The following is an 11,004-nucleotide window of genomic DNA, read 5'->3' on the forward strand; positions in this document are numbered from 1 at the left end:
CTTTAAAAGAGTGACCTAATTTTCTAACCGTACATATAGTGCTGGGAATTGGGCCGTGCCGGGCCGGCTCGGCCCAAGCCCATCGTGCTTCGTGCCAAACGGGTTCGGGCCAAGAAAGCCCAAACAATTTTTGGGCCGTGCCGTGCCAGCCCGAAGTGTAAAAACAGTGGCCCAGCCCGGCCCTAAACCACGCCGTGCCTTCGTTGGGCCGTGCCGGCCCAAGCCCGGCCCGTATATTTGACCACATAAAATCAAAATATTATAACCATATAAAGTTCATATCTTACTAAATTAAAGATATTAAACAATTATAGCATTATTTAACCACATAAACTCTAAATATAACAACAATATAAACTCAATATCTTACTAAATTAAAGAGATTAAACAGTTTGGGCTGAATTGGGCCGTGCCGGCCCAAGCCCGGCCCATCTATGCGTGCCGTGCTGGGGGCCCGACGGGTCGGAATTTGAGGCCCGGCTCAGGCCCGCCTTCGGGCCGGGCTAGCCCGGCCCATATTATTTCGTGCCGGGCCGTGCTTTGGGTTCTTATTTTCGGGCCGTGCTCGTGCTGGCCCGAAAAGCCCGGCCCAGATTCCCAGCACTACGTACATATCCGGCCAATCTCAAAATAGACCGGGCTTCACCGGATCCAGGACGGACCGCACCTGGCAGCCCGTATGGGCTTCTCTACTCACACACACAACCCCACGGAGAGGTCACTCTCTCTTTCTCTCCACTCCGCCAATCCATCCGCACCCGCCACCATGTCCGGCCTCCTCCGGTGGCGTCGCCTCGCCAACGCCGCCACGCGCGCCGCCTCCACCCTCACCGCGGCCGAGTGCTCCCCGGCCGCCGCGTCGGCTGCTGGCGCGGTTGCCCAGCCGCCGCCACCGCACCGGCGCCTCCAGGAGCGGCGCAAGTGGGAGTCCTCCTCGGGCTCCGGGGGCAGCTCCTCATCCTCCACCGATGAGCCCGAGCCGCGCCGTATCCGCGCGGAGGCCCACTGCCCGCGCTGCTCCAAGCACATGGACATCCTCTTTTCCCACCGGGGCCCTCCGACCGCGGCCGCCGCCGCCGGCTACCAGGCGCTCAACCTCTGCCCTAATTGCCGCAGCGCCTACTTCTTCCACCCCCACGTACTAGCGCCGCTCCAGGGCACCTTCGTCGAGATCGGCCGCGTCCGGGCCGACCTCCTCGACCACCCCGCCGCCAGGGCCAGGGAGAGGGACCCTGTCTTCTGGGAGGCTATCAGGGCCAGCTCCTCGTCGCGCGACGACGGGGAAGGCGGCGGCGTCGCCGTGCACGTCCCGCCCGGCCCGCCCTTTCACCCCAACCTTAACGTCGTCCGCGTTGCCGGCAGCGGCGGCGGCGGGGGAGGTGGCGCTGGCGACGAAGGTGCGGGGAAGGAGGGCTGGGGTGGTTCCAATCTCGGCAGGGATTTACCCACGCCCAAGGAGATTTGCAAGGGGCTCGACAAGTATGTGATTGGGCAGGACAGAGCCAAGAAGGTGAAATAAATACAACGTTCACGCTGGTAACTTTTCATTTCATGGTTATTAGAATTGGCATCCTGATGCTGTTTTTTGGTCAGCTCATGCAAGACATGGCAAGTCTCTGATGACTCCAATGTCACTGGAGCTGGAGGGAATTTTACAGCCTTTTTTTATAGATAGAAAATTAGATCTCCCCGTTTCCCTTCTTCAATCGATTAAGGGACTTCAACACAGCTGAATTTGATTGTTTCAACAAAATGAGAGTTTTCTCCAACCCAATTCTTGTTTAGAGTTGGGACTATTGGCCATTTAAATGCTACTGGGTATAATTGCAATGGAAAATGTTTTCTAAATTAGAGAAAAAGAAATATATATAGAATGCTGGTTGGGGGTTGAAATGGTTATTTGGGAACGGACCATGCTATACATTTTGTAATAGAATCAAAGAAATGCATTGTTGGAACTGCGGCTCCTAAAAAGGTATGAGGAGAAGGGCGAGGCTCTGGACCATGGCGTTTGGGCGCAGTTGTCCTAGGGTTAGTGCAGAGGGTGGAAGACGGCGTGGTACTGTTTCACGCGTGAACAGTACTCGCCGGGAGAACAGTAGGCACAGAGAAGGGGAAGCCGAGCAAAATGATTGCTTGTCTGCTTTCATTGATCTTAAGAGTACATCTTATAGGGCTGATATAGCAGCCCATTCTTATCTAAACTGATCCCTTATCTTTATAAACAAACTCTGCTTATCCTCATCCATCTAGACCGACTCTATCTGGCCTAGGATTGACGCTTATCCTTCTAACCTGACTAGCTGATTTCCTGCTCTTATCTATCTCAAACTCTATCCAGCCTAGAGCTGCTGGGCGTCTGCCCCTTCTACTGCCCCTCTTGCCGCCCTAGGGCGGCGGTGATACTGAGTGCCGGTCATAACATGCACTTTCCCCACCGCGGTTTCACTTTGCTAAGCCCTGCAGCTCTCTGACTTTCTGTTTAGTTGTAAAAATGTGAGCCCCATTCTAACACTGTGAAACAATAATGGATAATCTGAATTTCTATCCTGTCTGAACTGTCATTTCATCTAATTCTAATTAGAGGAGTTCTCTACTTAGTGTGTGTTGGCGTATGTTCTGTGTGTGTTTTCTGCCTGAACTTTTCCTCTATGACCAAAGCCTGGGTGGCTGGGACAGTTCTTTTTCTTGTTTACTATCTCTAATACAATGACACACAGCTCACCTGTATGTTCAAGAAAAAGATTAAGTTTCTTTACACCTTTCAATAGAGATGAGAATTGTATAAGTTTCTTCATAGATATATTTTTTAATTTCAGTTCTCATGATAATCTAGATTGATTTGTCTCAGTATTGGGTACTCAGCAAGAGAACACTTGCTTGAATTTGTCCTCATCTGATGTAGCCTTGTAAACCTGCAGGTGCTATCTGTTGCAGTTTACAACCACTATAAACGGATATACCATCAATCTTTACAAAAGGGGTCAGTTTCACTTTGCTGTGTAAATCTGTCTTTTCTGCAAATAATGAATGATACTCATTCTTGCACCCTAAGAAACTAGAATTCATAAATATCTTTCAGTGACTAATTATGTGGTATATAAGCTAAACCAGTAGGTCTGGAGCAGATTTGGGTGGTTTTGATGGGGAAGCTGATGACGACAACAATGTGGAACTAGAGAAAAGCAATGTCCTGTTAATGGGACCTACTGGCTCTGGTAAGGCATCTGCAACCATTTAAAGTTGGATTTATGTCAGCTCTGGCTACTATATTTGATCAACTCAAATGTCTGTAAAAGGAAGTGCACTCAGCAGTATTTATTTTTATGGTTCATTTCTTTCACAGGTAAAACTTTACTTGCAAAGACATTAGCTCGTTTTGTGAATGTACCATTTGTAATTGCTGATGCAACGACATTAACCCAGGCAAGTATTTGTTAACATTGCCTTCTAGAGAGAAGTGCATATTGGTTAAACACACAAAAAACGCCAATCTATAGAGAGTATTGCAGGCATCATCAATGACACCATCTAAACTATGTTAGCAAGAAGTATGCTATTAACAAATTCTGCATAAATGTAGGTACTGATTTTGCAGTACCTATCACATTATTGTATCTCAACGTTGAATGCTTGCAGTCATAATCCTAGTTCGGATATCTATAGTTCTTACCGAGCCATTTAATTAAACAATTTAAAAAGATCATATCTTATGGTTTGCTATTGCACATATGGTCTCTGACTCTGTTAGATTTCTTTCCCCGATGCTATCCTCTTGGTTTCAGCACTAAGGATTAAATTTTCCACTTATTGCAGGCAGGTTATGTAGGAGAGGATGTAGAATCTATATTATACAAGTTACTCACGGTATCCCTTTTGACTTGCACATGTGCAGTGAAACAAGTTAAACTATGAACTGTTGTAATATCTTGCCTGAGAGTGAGCTTTGACTGTTCTATGTTTTCATTAACTAGGTGGCAGATTTTAATGTGCAAGCAGCACAGCAAGGGATGGTGTACATAGACGAGGTTGATAAGATCACAAAAAAGGTATGACATCAATCTTTGGCTTGAATTTTCCCTCCTGGTGTGGACATTCATTAGTTTGTGATCTGGCATGCAGGCTGAAAGTCTTAACATCAGCAGAGACGTATCTGGTGAAGGTGTTCAGCAGGCATTGCTGAAAATGCTGGAAGGCACGGTAAGGCATAATATTGACCTCCCAATGGCCTTGTTAGCTTGTGTTTGTTTTGGTTGTTGACATATTGAGTCGCATTCAAATCAAACTTTCATGTCTGAGTGTAATTCAAAATTATTGCATTTATGTTAGTTGTGTACAATCTGATTGCTTGTTATAGAGTTGTGCACAGTTATTAATAAAATGGATCAAATGACCTTGTTACCTTCATTTATGGTACACTGGAAAGAAATGTTATAGTGTATTTGTGTGATAGCATTTAGTTATCAAGGGTAAGAAAGGAAGCAAAGAGCAAAAAGTGCCTAGAATTGTTTCTTGTTATATCAACTTTTTTGGGTTCCCAACATGCCTGATGTGATCATGCACCAGGTATTATGTAGTTACAATTTTACATTTGGTTTGCAGTTACCATATGAAAGGAACTTAATTCACTTTGTACTCAATCGGTTGACCTTTGCATTCTTTTTTCTGTTGTCATGATTCATGAAGCGGTGCAATTGTTAATTATAATTGTGTCTTAGCCACAAGATATGGGTGATTATCTATCAGTTTGTCTTCATTGGGGCATACAAAAGTTATAGCTTGTTTCATATCTCTATATAAATGTATTATTAATTCTCCGTTTCAAATTCTGTCATGCTTAGATAGTCAACGTTCCTGAAAAAGGAGCAAGGAAGCATCCTCGTGGTGATAATATACAGGTAAAGCTAGCTTATTTATGACGTTCTACATTTCTACTCCACAAGAAATGGTAAAAGGAAAAAGTGACCAAAAATAGATTGTCCAGTTGTTTTCTCTGCCATTGAATTGTCTAACTGTCTATTGCTAGAAAATCAACATAATCTTAAGTGTAGTATGGTAATTAACCTATTGATGTGTTGATGCAACTGACATGCATATAATTTAATTAATTATTTGTCAACAATTGTCAACTTTGACTTTCCAGAACAAAATACGACTTGCATTGATCGATGTTGGGACTGGGAGTATATATTGGTGCATCTTTTGTTTGTACACTAAATACGTATATAATTTGACTAACTGTTTTTTTCAGAACTTACAAAATTTGACTTTCCCTGCCAAAGTTTGCCTTACATTGATGGACACAAGGTGTATGTTAACTCCATTGTCCCATTGAGAAGATCAAGAGTTCTGTAATAAAAAAAGTATTGGATCCCTGTGTTAATGCTGCATAAAATTCTAAAAGTTACCAACTAGTTGTAGTACACCTTTTAACAGGAGCATGCTGTTATGGCATTGGTGAGGGGGTAATGGTGGTTCAGGTGATGATGATCCTTGGCTACGCAAGTGTAGCTGCGGGTATAGTTGAGCGAGGTTTCACCCCTTTAGCTCCCTATTTTATTGGAGGGAAGAGAAATAGGAAGATCATTCATTGCTTGATTATGCTCCAAGGGCCATTCAGCTTACATAGGCATCAGGCTGCCAATCAGTCCTCAAATCTCTCTCAATTATTAAGTTTCTAAATTAGCACCAGCTAATGTCCGCTTCCCATTGACAGCAGATCAGCCACTTTCCTGGCTAGGTGTTCCTGCCTTCTTAGTCCTGCGGCTAAACTGCTTTCCCCACATGACACATGCACGATCCAATGCTATTGATCAGGTTCTTGGGACTTCTTTGACAATATTTTTCTTATATTTTATGCCTCATATGTCTGTGCATATGGGTGGGCATGAACTTCTATAAGAAACAGCGGTAGTAGTCATTCTTTGTTATTGTAAAAGCAATAAACACTAAATGTATTTTTTCATCAGTAAGCTGCTTATTCAGAAACATGCCAAACAGCTCTCTGCTGTAAATGTCTGGCCTAATGTACGCTGTACCCCCCTCCCCAAAAAAAGGAAAGAAAATTCCACGATGCCTATTGAGTCTTGACCTGTGTTTTGGCCTTTTATCACAAACATTGGTTAATTACTTAATTATGGCATTCATGTACATGCAGATAGATACCAAAGATATTCTTTTTATATGTGGTGGCGCTTTCGTGGATTTGGAGAAAACTATATCGGAGAGGTACTCTTCATTAACTCATTGCAATCTGGTGTCTCCTATATATCTTCATCCAGTGGCGAATCTAGCTAAGAATATTGTCGGGGTCAGCGAAATCAGCTTTGCTACATGATACAAATTTTCTTAAACTTTAACATTGTTTTTCTAAAGGATTTATAAATTTTATCGGGGTCGGCTGACCCCAACAAACACCCTAGATCCGCCCCTGTCTTCATCTAAGTTTTTTTTAACTTTTCTTTCACATAAAAAAATAGACGGCAGGATTCTTCTATTGGCTTCGGCGCACCAGTTCGTGCAAACATGAGGGTCGGTGGCACTTCAAGTGCTCAAGTGACATCGTCCTTGTTGGAATCGGTTAGTACTATTCTACTATTGATTAGTTAACTTTCTGTCCTAGAGGTGTTTCAATGTGTTTCCTTTTCAGGTTGAGAGTGGTGATCTAATAGCTTATGGACTTATCCCAGAATTTATTGGACGTTTCCCTATCCTTGTGAGCCTCACCGCTCTAAATGAGGACCAGCTTGTTCAGGTATCACCTGTATCTACTGTATTTTATCTTTCCTAACATCATGGTCTGTCGAGTAATGCACGCTTATGCTGGTACATTGTTTAGAGAAACATGCACTTATATTTCAATATGATTATTACTTATTAGAGAACTTCTCACAGAGTACTGACACAATCTTATTCTGCTAGGTTCTCACTGAGCCAAAGAATGCCCTGGGTAAGCAATTCAAGAAATTGTTTAGCATGAATGATGTGAGTATGCTTACCATGAAAACATGCAGAAATTAGTATCTCCCTAGTGTCTCAACTTGGCTCAGCATTGGGTTTCAGGTTAAGCTTCACTTTACAGATGGTGCACTTAGAATAATTGCCGAAAAGGCGATGTCAAAAAATACTGGTGCACGGGGTTTAAGAACCATCCTTGAGAATATTCTCATGGATTCTATGTATGAGGTTTGTCGCATGATGGTTTTGTATTCTCTTTCTATTCACCTAACCTGTAAAGTCTATGGAGTCGGCATACTGATTGTTGTTACAATTGATTTGCTTCCTTACAGATTCCAGATGCAAAATCTGGGGAGAAGCGAATTGATGCAGTGGTTGTAGATGAAGATGCAGTAGGATCAGTGGACCAACCTGGCTATGGAGCCAAGATTCTTTATGGTGACGGTGCTTTGGATCAATATCTATCCCATATAAAGGTAAATCTTACTAAATCCTGTGACCTTGGCATACTTTATTTTTTTGCTACGTGGTGTAGCAAGATCACTTTAGATCTATACCATTTGCTGCCAAAACCATAGTAAATATGATAATTGTGACAGGTGGCGGGAGATGGAGTCGCAAGCGAAATGGATGGAGAAGCTGAGCTTTCACCATCCCGAGCCATTGGCATGTGATTCCTGGCTCTGACCGCACTAGTGTAACCTGTAAAATCTAATCCCAGTTGTATCCATGTAAGTAGCAGCCTTGTAAATGAAATAAATATGTGCAGCGTCCATTGTTCCTTTGACACCTGACACACGTTGCCCGGCAGCGCTCACGCCTTGCATGATTTGAAGCAGGATTCGGAAGAGTGTATTCGAGCAGGTTCATGTATGTACCGTCAGTTATGAAATTTCCTATAAGTCCCAGTAGACTCCTTGTGTCTAATTGGAAGAAAAAATTGATAAAAGGCTTCAATCTTGGAAAGGAAGGGCCCTTTCCATCGCTGGTAGAATAACTCTCATTAATTCTTGCATCACAAATACTCCTATCTATCATATGTCCATGTACCTGTTTCCCAAAACAACAGTTAAAAAAATGGACTCCATCAGGAGGAAATTTCTCTGGCAGGGAGGAGGCGATGAAAAGAAGTACCATTTTATCAACTGGAAAAAGTTTGTAATAAAAAAGAATGGGGGTCTTGGTATCAAGGACCTTATGTTGTTAAACGTTAGTGTGCTTTATAAGTGGTGGTGGAAATTAGAAAATGAGGAAAATCTATGACAAGAATTAATCAAAAATAAATATATGCACACTAAGAATGTGCATAAAGTTTCTTTCAGTGCTGATGACTATCATGTTTGGCATGACTTGTTGAAGGTCAAGAATTTGTATTTAATGTGTAGACAAGTTATTACGAAATCTGGAGATAAAACGAGATTTTGGGAAGATTGCTGGTTGGATAATCAACCTCTCTGTCGTATTAATCCGGAGTTATATGATATCTGCGATTGCAAAGACATTATGGTTAAGGATGTCATGGAGGCGAACGTCCAGATATCTTCTCCATGATATTATAGAAAAATGGGAAAATATTGGTATGAAAGCTGAGAATTTCAATTATCAATCTGTCTCGGATATAATCATCTGGAAATTGGAGAAAACTCGTATGTTCTCGATCAAATCTATGTATTCTCAGTTGATTAAGACAGACCTTAGTCCCCATTTGAAACATATATGGAAAAGCAAGATTCCTCCCAAGATCAAAATCTTTATGTGGTTTCTAGAAAACAATGTGCTTTTAATTAAAGACAATTTGATTAGTAAGAGGTGGATAGGAGATGCTTCTTGCTGTTTTTGTGACCAAGAGGAATATGTGGATCACCATTTTTTTTTTCAAATGTTCTATTTCGAGAGTAACTTGGGGAATAGTGACATTTTGTGTGAACACCAATAGTATTCCGAGTAATATTAAACATCGCCGGAGTTGGCTGTCTGTATGTGCTCCTTAATTCCAAAGTATTCATTTAGTAGTTGTTTCAGCTATCTACTGGGTGATTTGAAAAGCGAGAAACAAAATGTGTTTTTGATAACGTTCTTATTAATTCCCCGCTCAAGATCATTTGTTATGCTAGTGCTTTAATGAACTATTGTGCAGGTTTGAGCAAGAAGAAACTTTAAAACTTGATCCAGGACGTCGCTAAGCTGCTGGTGATCGAGAACGGCAAAATTCAAGCTGGATGCTCAGATAATGAAGATTAGGCACTCTCTGCCTATATGTTGGTCTCTGAAGTTGTGTCTGTTCTTTTATTGGCTGTTATCACCTGCCCAAGTTTGTTCTCGTAGACTTTGTTTGCCTTTGATTCCTGCGTGAGCTTTTGGGTAGTTGCTCTGGTACGTTGTTCTGGTGGTGGGCTTTGCCCGTTGGACTTGTGGTCCCTTTGCCCCGTGTGTTGGCTCCCTCCTAAATCGGGGTATGCTTTCGCCTTGTGGCAAACTTCGCGCTTTTAGCTGCAATATTTTGTTAGAGGTTTTCTGATTGCTGGGTTGGTAACCTTTATTGAACAATAATGTATTTCTGTTATGAAAATAATAGAAATGGAGATCTTCTCGTGTCAAAAAAATGTTGAGACTTAAACAATGAAATGGAAGAGGGCATTTACCACCTCAGTTTTTACAAATTAGGTTCTTAAAAACCAGATACTTCTAAATATGCTCTAAAGTTGAGCGGTGCCAAGCAGGATTTTAGAAACGATTTTAGAAAAAATAATGAAAGAATACAAGTACCTTGTAGGCTACTATCATTTAGCAATCACCTTAAATATATTAGAACGTATCAAATAGTAAGGTACCAAATAGTAAGGTTCTGTTTGACAGAGCTTGAAAAACTGTTGTGGGCTGCTTTTTGTCAAACACTATTTCTTCCAAAACCACTTTATGGATGAAGCCCCTTTTATTTAATATTTTCTTTTCTTTCTTCTCCTTTTGATTTGAAATTTGAATTCAAACACTGGTGTGAATTTCTTGTTCTTAATTAAATACATAACTTGGACTTACCAGTATTGAAGGAAATTTATTTGCACATTTATCTTATATTATGTAGGATTTTCTATTTCCCCTTTCTAAGTGATTTCCCAATTTTCTAAATTGAACATTTTTTTGTTAAATCCTAATTTGATAATTAGCATGCTCCTAGTAACATGGCTAGTATTTAATGCACAACACAAAATCCACTATGAGACATAGATTATTTTTGGTATTATTAATTAATTGTTCCTTTTTGATTTACAAAATTCAAATTCCAAGATAAAGTTTAGGAATTCAAATTTTAATACCCACTAAAATAAATCTTGATGCACTGGATACTTATTTATTCTAATTAATTTATTTGTTTGATAAATGTTTGAAATATAACAAACACTCATATTGTTCCTTTCTTCTTAGGAGAATAATATTTTGATTGTGGGACAAGAGTCAAAAGTTACTTCAAAATTAATTATTCATGTGAATAAATGCTTATAGTGCATCATTTAATGATATTTATAACCATTTGGTTGAATAGAAAACTTTTCTATTACTTCTTTTCTAAAATAATTTTTGGTTTTCAAAATTCAGTACTCAATTTTCAATACGCAAGTATAATTTGAGATATCTAAATTTTCTATTTTATTTATTTATATATTTATTTTATTATTATTAATGTTTTATACAAATTTTGGGTCTTACACATGAAATGGCTTGGGGTGGCTTCAGGGGAGGTCCTTGCCCCTCTATTTATAGGCATGGTGGGGGATTAGGGGGAGGAGGCGAGGATTAGTGGGAGGAGGAGAGGATTAGTGGGAGATAAGCATGTATTTGTCATGTATAAGTGAAATTAGCTTGTAGAGCTCACTGTATGACACCGGAGGCGTATGTGTACGTATGAGCATGAGGAAAATTATGAAGAAAATATTTGTAGGGACTTTAAAATGATTATGAAGGAATTTCTGAGGAAAATATTTGGAGAATTATCAGTGGAATATTTGGGCAGTATTATGAAGGAATTTCCCTACACCTTGCATACAAATA

The 11,004-nt window shown here is 40.8% G+C and overlaps 1 protein-coding gene across 2 annotated transcripts; it reads left to right on the plus strand.

The window, feature by feature from the left end:
* The first annotated feature begins 663 nt into the window (after window positions 1-663).
* LOC118472073 (CLP protease regulatory subunit CLPX1, mitochondrial) lies at window positions 664-7,906 on the plus strand. 2 transcript variants are annotated; one of them, XM_035959202.1, is made up of 15 exons: window positions 664-1,510; window positions 2,922-2,983; window positions 3,115-3,218; window positions 3,347-3,426; window positions 3,817-3,867; window positions 3,975-4,049; window positions 4,123-4,200; window positions 4,842-4,898; window positions 6,158-6,228; window positions 6,480-6,579; window positions 6,650-6,754; window positions 6,922-6,984; window positions 7,063-7,185; window positions 7,290-7,433; window positions 7,557-7,906. In XM_035959202.1, the coding sequence occupies exons 1-15, from the start codon at window positions 680-682 to the stop codon at window positions 7,629-7,631; spliced, it is 2,019 nt and encodes a 672-aa protein (XP_035815095.1). In that variant the 5' UTR covers window positions 664-679; the 3' UTR covers window positions 7,632-7,906. The 2 variants fall into 2 exon arrangements, with proteins under 2 accessions (XP_035815095.1, XP_035815096.1); XM_035959203.1 differs by having other exon boundaries at window positions 3,118-3,218.
* The last annotated feature ends 3,098 nt before the right edge of the window (window positions 7,907-11,004 follow it).

This window comes from Zea mays, chromosome 5 (assembly GCF_902167145.1).
Source record: "Zea mays cultivar B73 chromosome 5, Zm-B73-REFERENCE-NAM-5.0, whole genome shotgun sequence".
Lineage (NCBI taxonomy): Eukaryota > Viridiplantae > Streptophyta > Magnoliopsida > Poales > Poaceae > Zea > Zea mays.